Raw genomic sequence first — 13,224 nt, 5'->3', positions numbered from 1 at the left:
CAGACGTCTGTCTGGTTGGGAAGTGATAATGGAAAACTATTTGACTCCAAAAAAGACGAGGCTGCTCCCACGCACGAGATCAATCGCCCCTGAAGAAGAAACCGAACTGGTTTTGAAACGTTGGGTTCGAGTTTAACATCAGTGTTCATACCACTGTCGGTGGTATACTCCAAAACTAGTCATGAAGTCCCTATGCTCTCAACTTTGTCGCTTCTCAGTCAAGAATATTGTACAAAAAATAACCGCGAGCCAGGCCATTCCGCAAGCTCCCTACTTTGGCGAAAAGCCAATGGTAAACGCCATACAGTCCTAAACGAAGAATACTACGTGCTTTTTCAACCCTAGAGAGGGTACACTTTCAGTCTGCTTTTGAATGATTTATCAATCTTCCATAAAGGCGGAAGCAACACGTCGGCGCATTTTACCTCAACAAAGTTCTGACACAAAGATGATTGCGACACTCGACGAAATTATCTCGCTGCAATATTTTCCACCTCGTACATCTCCCGAAAGAACTTCTGTAATGGGATACCGCCACCGTGGTTGGACAATCTTGGCGACGCTGCTTGTCAGAGGCCAAAAGCCAGATAAGCGTAGAGCTCCGGCGACAATTCACCCAGAAGACGCGTGCGACGAGGAAGGACGAAGCCATGCAAGCAGGTTGGTCTGCCAAAGTTTCTTTTTCTCAACGATTCTACCGAAAACAAAAAGCGGAGGTGTCGCGATTAACTCAAAAAGTACTAAACCGCATGATTTTCATGAAACGTATTTGCTAATGCCTTGGGCTGTGAGGAAAAAAAACTCTTTGGTTTCCTCTATTTCTCATCAGTATTTGAAGAAAACAGTGGCGGGCTAGGCCTTCGAAGTTGTTATTCGTTTAACGTATTTACTCTCGCAGGGAGATTTTCATCACTTGAATGAACGTTGTAAGACAAGTAGCATCAAAGAAATATATTTTGCAGACTGCGGAAAAGTCTTTTCTCACGTTATATGCGGCTTCTTTGGTAATAGAATTTCTCTACCAGCTCTGGCTAGTCCTTAATTAGGTTCGATGTTCCATGAAGGGCCTTATTTCTTACTACTTTCCTAGAAACAAAAAGAGAAGCCAACCATGGTTTCGGACGCCACCTTGCTGTCAAGAATTACGCAACAAATACACCCGGTTTATTACTCTACAAAAACAATTGATAGAAGGACGGTGTTTTTCTAGATTCTGCGAAGGCGTTTGAGGGCCTGCGAAGGCCTCGCGGAAAGCTTTTTCTTAAGCCGAGAAGATTATTAAACAATAGTAACATTTTTGTGAGTGATAGAAACGTATTTAGATGTAAGGCAACAGTTGAAATACAGAATGTCCGTTCCCAACATCAAGAGTTGCAGGGGGGGGGGGGGGGGGGAGGGGGGGGGGGGGAGTTCGACGAAGATTGGCGTTTGAATGAGTGTTTATTTTTTTGTCGTTTTAAGAATGACATGGGTGGCGGATGCTTTTGGTTTGTTAGCCGATGATTGTGTTTTAACGTATCTGTAAGCATGTGCAATGTTCAGGTATTCGAATCAAGAACATTCACATTGTTTCTGCGAGGTGTGACGATTGGGTCTTGTAATTTGGATAATTGTGCACACACTATGCATGGCTGGGAGAAAAAGCCTCCTTGCCCTTTAAGGTGCCCTAAGGAGATTTCTGAAATTGCCTAAATATTGCGATAACTCACTCTGCGGGCTCTAAGCATCCTAGAAACCCATAAATCATAACGATAGGCGACCGATTTCTTTATTAACAAGCAATCAAACATCGGACACACCGAGGTCATCTCCGGCATTTGAAGGAACGTTTTTCCGGCAGCCAGGACGACATGTTACCTATAAAAACGCGACATTTCGTTGAGATTCCAAATACTGTTATTACAAAATGTGTATGCTTTTGTAGAAGATAAAAGAAAATAAGAATAGTCAAATGTAATTTTTTTCGTTGAGAGGGAACATAATACTGAAATAATCGTCTCAAACACAGCGCTCTATGTTGTTTTCGTATTCCGCCGGGGTGATATGTTTAGTCGTCAGCTTTCGAGCCCGCGCTCGCTGGGTTTAATCGTAGTCCGGGCTGTATGGGCAACGAGCCACGCGCATTCGAGATATCACTCCGCGCTTTCAGCGGTGACAGTGGTCCTGGTTTCGGAACATGCTCTTTCCATCGCCGGAGATGAGCTCAGTCTGTTGCAATCTTTGATTGCTTTCTTAATAAGGTAATCGGCGCCGTATCGTCATGATTTAAGAATTTCTAGGATGCTGAGAGCCAGCAGAGTGAGTTATCGCCATATACAGGTTATCTCAGAAACCTCCTCAGCGCACCTTTAAAACAATTTTCTAACTTTTACCTGTTTAGCTTTCCTCCTCCTCAGAAATCGCGCACTGTACAAAACAATTCAAGAAGACGGAAAGGAGGGAGTCCCCTCTTGCTTGGATGCTCGTTTGTGTACCCGGACACAGCCATTCTTCCCCTAGAAGATTAGCCCGTCGCTCAAAATTCAGACAAAAGTTGCCTTCCCCAACCCGTTCACCACGAAGCTGACAGTGCTGTGGAAGCTACGTGCTCGTTGGGCCAGCCACCCTTTTGTCACGTGATCACGCTCTCTCACGCATACCCACGCGCAGAGAATGAGGTCAGGCGATAAAACGAAGGCCGCTGATTGGTCCGGAAAGCGCGGAGCTTCCACTGCAATGCTGCAGCTTAGGGGTGAAGGGAAAGTGAGGTCCGGTGTCGTGTGACGTGCGTTTGGACACGCTGACGCGCTTTGGGGACCGCGGATGTACCACAGTGAAAAGGCAGAGAGCTTACGAAGGGAAGGAGGTACAAATAGTCCAATGTGTTTTTAAATTTTCGTACCGAAAGTCAGGCGTTTGACTTTCTACCTCTTTTTTTTGGCCCACTGAACGATGAGCTGTTAGTAAAATCCCAATCTAAATTGATTTATCCCAGCCTAAAATTCGTTTCATGAACCCTTTTAAAAAATCCTGCTAAACACACCCTCTCAATACAAATACGTGGGACTAATGTTAACATGCAATTTACTTTTCAATTCACAGATTCACTTTATTTCACGTAAGGCAATGGATTAAAAATGAAACTTAAAATAGCGACGTAAACACTCATCGAGGAGTACAAAACTGTTTGCATATAAGTTTTTTTTTTCACTATGCGCAAACCAAATATAATAAGTTTTGAAAATTCAGGAAGATCACCACGATTTAGTGTTAATAAATACGGTAAAAGCGCGTCCATCTCAATGCTTTGTGATCAATAGACGTTGAAGCCGCTTCTCCCCTTTGAAAAAAACGCCGAAAGATCATTTTATAGAAATTTATTTTTCTCCAGTTGAATGATGACCCAAGTCGTAAATTACTCCGACGCGGGTGTCAGATCCGCGCGCGATGGGCACACAGTAGCGAGAGAACACGTGGTGTCTAAAGGACTCTTGATTAGACCTTGCGGAGCAAGGACTTCAGTGCAGGACTTCGTAGGGTGAGATGAAACATATAGCGTAGACCGAATAAATTTCACCCACAGTAAATAAATCGTAAAAATGAGCTTGCTACCACAATATAAGTTACCATGAAATCGATGCTAGGTGACGGGTTTGCTTTGCGACAGTACCGACAGAAACACCTTCCTCGATTAAGAGTTTCAAATAAAAACCAGAATGTTTCAATGGATTAATGCAGACATAAGCTTTTCCTTAGGAAAAATGAAACCATCCAAAAGAGCCCTTTGTAGAAGAAATGATTCTTCTACAAAGGGCTCTTCGTCCCAGTCGCGCTGTTTTTCAACATGAAACCATCCCATTGGGCTAATGGGGAATTTATAGGACAAAACAAAAACTGAGAGCAAAGTGACTAGGATTGTCTGCGACCTGATTCTTGGTTTCGTTAAATCAAACGTCCCAAACACACGCACGGACATTTTTCACTTTAGAACGAAAGAGACTTAACTTGTTCCTGGGGACATATAGTTTTTTATTGGTAACATTTTTCTGGCGTACCCTTATAAAGGCATAGTGAAGACCCAAAACTTGTAATATTCTTGCATCTTAAAACAAAAGACAAAAAAAAAAAACCTTCGCGGTAAAATGGGGTACTCTGTATAAGAATAGCCTTATACTTTTAGGGTTGAATGCAGTAATATCCTGCACTGGTTGGGATATTAAAATGACTTTGTTTCTGTAAATTACAAAACCAAAAGTCTCAATGCGAGGATGGTACACTAGTCATGACTTTCGTTTCAAGGACACAGTCATTAATTTCGTTTAGAAGTAGCTTAATACTGTAAACAAACAAACACAATCCACAATTCAAGACATGCAGCAACAGAAACCTAAATTTTCACTGTTATGCGAGAAAGAGGTCCCATCAAAAGTACTTAAAAGACGTTTCAAAAAGAAGCGTGGAGTAGCCATATTTTCAAAATAACACAAGAGGCATTGGAGAAAATAAAGTGTAATTCCAGCGTCTGCTTAACTGCTGAACTTACCACAAGGCTAAAAAAAAAATCAAATAGACATTATGAACTCGAAAACAGTTTAATACAAGGCACAGAAAAAAAAATCAGAGATTTTGTTTTATGAAATTACCTTTCACAAACCGAGTTGTATAGTACCGCGTTAACATAAGCAGGGGCCGAGAAAAGGTAAGAAAAATTTTAGTTAATGTCGGTCGTGTCTGTCAGCTAAAAGAGCAGTACAAAGTGTGCTATGCGTATAGTGGCACAAGCTTCAAGAAAATTTGTTTTGTTCTTGAAGCTGGAGACGGCAATTGAACATATTAGAAAAATAATAAATCAGAAATAATTTTTTATAATAATTTGAGTTAGGCGTCTACACAACGACATTTATCCGAAAGAAAGCAGTGTTTTTTCATATTTATTGAAAAAACAAAACAAAAAAAAAACACGTAATTAAAAGTAAATATGTGTTCGATGTTAAAGACTAAGATTTCCGAGAAATCATTTACGCATAATAGGTTTTCACTAACGCAGACCGATAATTTAGATATGTCTACAATCTTCCAAATAAACTAAAAAAAGCGCTTCAAATTGCTTTCATTCGGATGCAACTAACTTCGAAATATATTGTGTCAATATAGAAATTTATTTTGCATGTTTGTTACTGCTGAATCGTCAGGATATTTATGCCGGCTATGCAATCTCTTTTCCCGCAACTTTAGATTCAGGCTTCAGCGAACATATCTACCAACATGATAATTACCGAACGTAGTGTGGGATACTGTGATATGCTGTTTTTAAAAAGCGTGCGCAAATGTTTGTTAGCTCAAATATAATTTTTGAGCGAAACTCTCTGATTTCTTGGAGGAGACATATATAACATACTGATTCTTAGAGAAGACATAAATAGCTTGGCATTTTGTTGAAAAATAATTTGACATATTTACCGAAATAAGAGTTAACTTGCGGGCGTGCTGCGGATGGTTGTGTATTGGTCAATTGTTTTCTGACCATTTATGCAAATATCTGAGTTTATAAATATAAATTATGGCTCTGCCCTACTGGTGAGATGAAATAGCTCTTAACAACTTTTGAAACCTCAAACGGATTAAAAATAGGTTGAATAACTTTAATTGAAAAGTATTCCTGCAAAAACGTAAATAACAAAATTTAAGAAAAAGCAGCGGCATGGAAAAATAAATGTATCGCACGTGTGAATACTTGAAAGGGAGAAATTGCTATGAAGAGATTTGAATATAAGATCAATAAACATTTTTTAATTGACTTCAGTTTGTTGAAGTCATGGTCATTAATCAGCTCTATCGGCAAGCAAAGTTTTTTTTAATGCGTCAGCATTAGTGCCCTGGTATATGCGCTGAGCTTGGATTGGTGTGGAGCACACGTATATAACGTTCGCAACGCTGCCTTGGGATGGCGCAACAACCCCACTGGCTGTGAAAATTGGCTACGAAACACCTTCTGCCAGCGCCGACAGATGGCGGCAGGGTGCATATTTCAAAAGGCTCGGCGATAGGACGCATAGCAACGGAGGCCGCACTGGATTGGCTGGTTATAGGGAGCGACGCCGTGACGTAACATCCAGCAACCGAAGATCTCCGGTGACGTCCCCCTTCGCCAATTTCTCCCTTTAACCTTTAGCTAATGCGCTTTGTGCAAGTGAGTTATACAGCCGGGGGAACATATTATAGAGAAGTACTCCTCACGAAGTCGAATAATTAACTACAGTTACTAATTAAATTTATCTCATAGAAATAAACATATTGCTCCCAATTAGAAAGCTGCTCAGCGTCATCGAAAACAACTAAATCAGTCATTTTTAGAACGGCTTGAAGCGCGTGGGAAGCGTGTGTTTTCGATGATGTTCTGCAAGTTGCTAATTGAAAACATGTTTATCTTCACAAAAATATATAGTTAATTCAAAGATTTTAGTTAATTACACGACTTATCGTTCGGATTACCCCCTATATAATGTCCACCTTCCCGTATAACTCACCTGCAAAAAACCCAGTGTTGTACCTTTCACGGACGTTCTGTGATATATTTGTTCGAAAGTGATTGATAACTCCCTATAGTTTTCAGCCTATTTCCACAGAGGTCTGTAACATTTGGTTCTAATGGTCACCTTTAACAGCTGGTTGTAACAAGGTTCCGACACCGAAAGATGTTTCGCCCTAACCGCTCACTCACACTGGAAGCGTATCCGCGTTCGCAAAGCGTTTGCGAACGCGGTTTTATAAAGATCCAGTGCAATTGCACGCGCACTTGATGTCATCGAGTGCGCGTGCAATTGCACTGGATCTTTATACAAACGCGTTCGCAACCGCTTTGCGAACGCGGATCCGCTTGAACATGGTTAAATTGCGCAATTTTAACCATGTTCAATCATTACCAACTCGCCCAACTAACCACTTTACTGCGGATCCGCTTCCAGTGTGAATGAGCGGATAGGGAACCACATAAAAAAACTTTATCCCCCGGAAGGATTTGAACTAACAACCTCAAGGGTTGTTAATCGAGCGCCAAGGGCGTTGCCGACTGAGCTACCCAGGTGTTTTTTTTTTCTTCTTCATCAGTATGAGCTATCCAGGTTGGGGGTCAGACTATGCTAAAACGAAGACAATGGCGTTTGCACGCCAATGTCAGAGCTGTGTATACAGAGAGTTTGGTCAATGGGAGGCGCGGGCAGAGCCAGGGCATGCGCCAGACTCGGAAAGAGGGCTTGGCATGCCCTCTTGACCAACCAGAAGCCGAAAAGAATCCCCTAGCGGTGGTGCTTCGTGGTTTAAAATAGGGCACACGTGATGTTTCGATCATGATCATGCAGGAAGATGTATAAGAAACGAATGCGCCGCTCGAACTCCGTTTTGCTCGGACAGAGTGTGACCGCTTGGACGGCAGATTCCCGGCCCTCGACGCTTGGCGTACGGATTATGTCGATCGTTCTGCTAGTTGCACTCTTCCACCATGATTTTGAATGAGCGTGATTGAAACATCACGTGTACCATATTTTCAGTCACCGAGAGTTCCTCCGATGCAGTTATAAGGTTTGTTTCTCGCGACCTCCGCCAGGGTATTATTTCCGGCTTCTGGTTGGTCACATTCGAATTTCTGAAGACGCCCTGGAACACGCCCAGCCCGCCTGCGGCCAATGGCGCCTCCTCGTTTGTCTCCTTTACATCCCAGCGAATGGTCAAACTCTCTACATATACGGCTCTGGCCAATGTCAAAAAAGGCAGCGAACGTGCGTGCGTTTTGAGGCCTGTCCCAGAGCCGTATATGGAGAGAGTATGGACAATCTATGATCTCGCCGCCCTAACGTTCTCCTCCCGAGTGAGCCAATCAGCACGCGTCGCAGAGCGAGAGGCATGAGCGCATGCGCGTGAACTCCCGGCTGCTCCCAGCTGAGTGGGGAGGGCCGCCATTTTCGTTCATTCACCCGGCGGAATGCATGGGATCGGCATCTAAATCTCGATTATTTCCTTTTATAAAGCTGGCTCTGGCAAGAAAATTATATAATGTTATTCCTCGGTGGATTAAGAAGCTAATAAATGAAGTTTTCTCGACGTATAGCCACAAACTTTTACTCAGGCGAAAAAGAAGTCGGCCCGTAGCAGACGACGCGTAGCCTCAGCAGTGCTCTTCTCCGACAAGTCTCCGACAGCGTTGCGAAAAAATGGCGGTCGTCTCCTCTATGCTCTTTTCTTTCTCTCTCGCTCCTTCGGCGCTCTCCTCCCTTTCGTTTACTTTTCTCCTCTCCGGCGCCTTCGTCGCCACACGCACTTGCCAAACTCTCCCAATATTCGCGACTCCAGCGACCTATAGGGGGCGCCACCACCAAACAAACATAACGGCTGAGTCCTGGTCGCGGCGGCTCGGCCGGGCCGCCTGAACTGGTGGCGCGTTCAATGTAACAGATTTTCTTTTGTTTAATGCCCAATTTTATAGGTATTTGAACTGAGACGGTTAAGTGTAGCCGGTGCAGATAAACTTTCAGAGCATAGTTTTGTTTTGCCGGTGTTTTTTTTTTTTTGTTCTTTTCGTGTCAAACTTTTGTTTGGGAGATTTCGTTCAAAACCGAAACTATGGGCTCCGGAGAGACGGTAATATACTAATCAGTTTTTATCATCCAAGGAAAGCGGCGATGACTATAGAATTGTTCCACAGAGAGTAACTTTTCAGCTAACTCGCATGCCTCGACCATGCGACTTATCTGTCCGCGAAATCGAGCTTTTGTGCGTATCCGCATTACGAAACAACTCCAGTCGTCTGCTCGGCCAACAACACAGGCTGCAGAAAAATTACGAAAATTAAGCAACCGCTTCTTGAGCCAAGGACCATGTTAACCCGCCGGCGCCCCACTAAGCAGCTGATACTCGTATTTCAATTCAGGTTTTAGTAGCAATCGAGAGGTCATTTGGCCCGAGCGGGTTATGTATTATAGACGCTTTCAGCGAGTCAGTTACTCGAGCTGCCACCAGTCGGCGCGCCCTTCGCGCGCTTTCCGGGCCGCCATAGCCGACCCATAGAGTAATATAGTAAACGTAAAGAGAGGACACAGGAGCCGATTCGCGGCCCAGATAGTGCGTTTCATACCCTCCACTACGTGGCGCTTTTCTGTAATTTGGTTAAAATTAATTAAAAATCTTTGTGTGAAAAGTATTTCTTTTTTAAATGGTAATGTTTTAAAATTGTTTAAAGTACTTAAAACCACCAAATAGTTTAAAGTCAAATACGTCACAAAAACCACGTGATGAATGGCGCCTGCCATGGCCTGCCTGCCTGCACGCCGTCGCCTCTGCATCATTCTGCATGGCCTGTGTCGTTCGTGCCGTCCGTCTGTGCTTTCTGCTGCATCATGTTCGGTCGACTTTGCATCAATCAAGGTGACGCATGACCGCCCGCGTGCTCGCATGCTCGGCTTGAATTCGTGGAGCCGATTGGTTCGAGCTTCTCGCGTTGTTGTTTCTGCCGGGCTGTCTGGCTGCACTTCAACCTGTGTGCATGTTGATTTTCGATGAGATTGTTTTAGAAAAAAAATTTAACTTATGACCCTGCACATTACATTGTCCATGGGTTTACAGATGACGGTGTTGAACGAGCCTCTAACATTGCAGATAGAGCCTTGGTTGTTATGCTGTCTGAAATTTCCAGGAGGTGCATTTAGCCCCTTGCAGACACTGTTGCGCACACTCCAACGTCTTCTGTTTAACGCAGTTTCCTTATTTCTCGCATTCGGGAGCTTAAAGGAGCGGTGCAACGATATTCAATTGGATTGTTTTTCACTTTACACGAGCTTAATGGCACTAGTGGGACTCAAGGATACTCGCACGCAACGCCACTGACCAAGAAATTCCTTTGTTGCGCTGTAATTTCGAGGACAAAACCCAGTGTTTTCATTCAATCTCTCCTTCGAAAAACCCGATGACGTAGCTGGGCGGTAGCAGTACCGCCCAGTGACGATATTTGAATACGGCTCATGGATTGGACCCGAGCATGGCGTGGACACTCGATTTGGGCTCGTAATAATCGATAGCTGGAGAAACATTCGGGTAGTGTCCTGTGTCATTTCGCTGAAATGACGACAACAGCCGAACCATAGCAATGTCTGGAACTCAGCGTGTGTCCTGTGCCTTGCCAACCCAAGCGCATGGCTATGATCAACATTGGCGGCATATAATCGGCTCCAGATCACGGGGCCGCTTGTTCTGGCTGCGAGTTGAGGGGGCGAACTCTGCTTGTTTTTCTTTATTTTTTTCTGCGCGTTCGATTGCGTGTGGCGCAAACGAACGGGTATTTCACAGATCATTAACGTCAGGGATTCGTTCTAAGCGGTATTTGCGCAAAATACACATATCAGTGCATCGGCCCTTTAAGACTGTTGGCTTCACAGTAAAGGCTGTGGTCTGTGGTTAGGGGGCTTCAAACGTAAGGTTGGTGTGTGTGGTGATATGCCATTTTTTGAAGTTGACAACGAACACGTTTACTTTGTCTTTGATGTTCCGCACCTTCCCAAAACAACCAAGAGCAATCTCCAGGCCCACAAACTTTGCATTGGAAATGAGGTTATTGAGTGGTCTTCTATTGTTGAACTTTATTGTTCTATCCATGAGATGAGCTCGCAATTGGCTCCGAAACTTACTGAGAGACACATTTTTTCAAGAACATTTCTGTAACATGGAAGAAAATTGTGCCCCACAGGTACTGAGTGCCTCACTCTTTCTTGCAATCATATCCCTTGTTTATGCCAAGGAACTTCCTGAGGCAGCCATGGCTACAGCCTATTTCTGTGATAGGATGTGCATACTTTTTGATTGTATAAATAGCTAAAAAATTCAAGAAGACAGGGCAGAAGTCGCGTCATGCCATTCTGAAGGGAGAATTTGAAATACTTGATTTTCTCCACCAGTAACTCGGATGGATTTCAGCATGGCAGTTCCAAAGTAGGAGGCAGCCATAAGCCATCATTGGGCGGCAAGTTACTATAAAGAGTGTCCTCATGATCTGGGATGAGCTTTCAAGCAGCCATGAGTTTAAGTTCTTACTTATACGACGCCTGCAGCAAGACACACTCGAGAACGTTTTTGAAGCTATATATGACAAATGCTGGGCTGCAACACAAACCAAAATGTGCATCAGTTCACCTCAGGACCAAAACACCTCTGGATAAAGAAACTGTTCAAACTGTCGGACAATGAAAACGTAGAGGATGACAAGGCTGACCTCCTAAAGGAGTTGCAAATATCTTTGCACCATGAAAGTTTAATTTCAGACATAGTGGAATGTCTTCCAATTGATAACTTCCGCCACTAGAGGATATTTCTGAGCTGGCATCAGACATCAGGTCTAACATAATTGATGACTCGTCCACTTTTTTTTTTACGTTTGGGGCTATTTGATTAAGCTTTTGCTTGAACAGACAACTTACAGCTGTGGCTGTTCTCAGCTGCTATCGGATGAGTCTAATAACTTGACCAGTCCTCACCAGTACTGTCTTGTTCCTAAGGCATACCACGTGCCTGGAAAATTTTTAGGGAACTTAGTACTACCATCACAGGCTGCCTTTCATTTCATTCAGCAACTAGAAAATCACTTTCTTCCCATAATAGAGAGTGTGACACATGTTCGAGGAGTGTGTGCCGCCTTGTATAACACACTTTGAGGTCTGGATGGTTTTAGCCTTTGCCCAGAGGAGTACCACAAAGGGTTTTTAAAATTGTTTTGCAGAATACGCTTGTGTTGACACGTTTGATTTCATAACCGGAATTCGGACAAAGTTCAGTTGCACTCTTCAGTAGCTAGTAAGAACGAGACAGGTTTAACTGTTAATAGTGTATTAACAGAGGTGGTTGCCAAACCAAAAACAAAAAGTGCTTATTAAGTGGGCGGTGCAGCTTGCTCTCCAAATATTTGTTTCCCCTGTTTCCAGCGAATGTGTATCACGGCTCCCTAACAAAAATATCTGTCCACTTTCTACAAAATTTCGATATAAAATAGTGTATAGAGGCTAAAAATATTTGAAAGAAATTGTATCCACTTTTGTATCCACTGTCCATAGTTTTTAAGCCTCTTTTTTCTGAAGCCATATTTCTTTTCTGAACAATTTCGGGGAATGTTTAGGGACGTTGAATCTTGTCAGACTTCGAATAGAGTTCTCATTGTTTGGTAATGGCTCGCCCGCAGTGAGTTCGAGGCTATGCAAATTGGTGTTTTTTTACATTTGGCGGAAATCGGGAATTTGTACTATCCGGCGTGTGCTTCGCACTGTTATTATGCTATTATGACTGGTAATTATAGCGATGACTTATTTATTTATGCACTTACTTCCCGTACCCGAGTCGGCGTGAAAGTGAATGTATCATACAGCATGTTCTGCGTGGAAAGGTTTTGTTAACTTGGTTCCGCTAAGAATCTATTACGAAGTATACGATATGCCGAAGTCCTTCATACTCATTTATTTTTGTGAGTATCAATCTCTTTCGTATAAAACATACAGAGCTTCTGAAGTAAATCATGTATACATGAATGTGGTCCAATAAAATGTGTTCGAACCACTTACTGTTGTTGACCCCAAAATGCTCCACCAGCCAGGAGTAAATGCGGCGATTGTGTAACTTCAAGTTCACAATAGAAAAAGAACAAGAAATATATATACTTCTGCTTTGTGAAGTAAGTTGAAATATTGTTTGACACATTTTGCATGGACTCTATCGTAAAAAATAAAGCAAAAGTGCGTCAGTATTTAAAAAAAAAAGCGAAAAAAAACGGCGGCTTTGGGAGTCAAGGTGCTCCCGAGAGCCGAGCGAGGCGGGGAGGAAAGAGAGAGAGAGAAGGATACCAGAGAACCGGAGCAGAAACGCCCAAACCAAAACCCAAAACTAACTTGACCGGAAACGGAATCACATTATACTTAATACCGCCCGCTAGGAGCGCTACTTGTCACTGGTCTATCTGGGCCGCTGGGGCCTATGGCAGTGTCCGCTCTTTACCTTGTGTATATTACTCTATGGCCGACCTTCAGTTTCTCGCCGTTGCTCCGCGTTGTGTGCTGCACAGGCCACTACCAGAGCTTCGTTTTCGTCTTCTTTTACGTTCCGCGTTGAAATTTTATATTTACTTTAGGTCCTTTCGATATTTAGGACTTTCATTTAATCATTTGATATTTATATTTCGACATAGCTCTTGTATTTTCTTATTTATGGAATGGAATCGGA

At 43.1% G+C, this 13,224-nt stretch overlaps 1 protein-coding gene across 1 annotated transcript in view; it reads left to right on the top strand.

Moving 5' to 3' along the window:
* Positions 1 to 551: 551 nt before the first annotated feature.
* LOC115324315 (complement factor B) overlaps positions 552 to 13,224 on the top strand; it is a 145,355-nt gene continuing 132,682 nt past the window's right edge. Inside the window, exon 1 of the mRNA XM_040206040.2 lies at positions 552 to 660. Within this exon, the coding sequence (XP_040061974.1) occupies positions 651 to 660 (10 nt within the window). The 5' untranslated portion in view covers positions 552 to 650. The remainder of the gene's footprint in view (positions 661 to 13,224) is intronic.

Source organism: Ixodes scapularis, unplaced genomic scaffold (genome assembly GCF_016920785.2).
Source record: "Ixodes scapularis isolate PalLabHiFi unplaced genomic scaffold, ASM1692078v2 PGA_scaffold3__209_contigs__length_174095766, whole genome shotgun sequence".
NCBI lineage: Eukaryota > Metazoa > Arthropoda > Arachnida > Ixodida > Ixodidae > Ixodes > Ixodes scapularis.
This window is presented reverse-complemented; position numbering and strand designations above follow the sequence as displayed.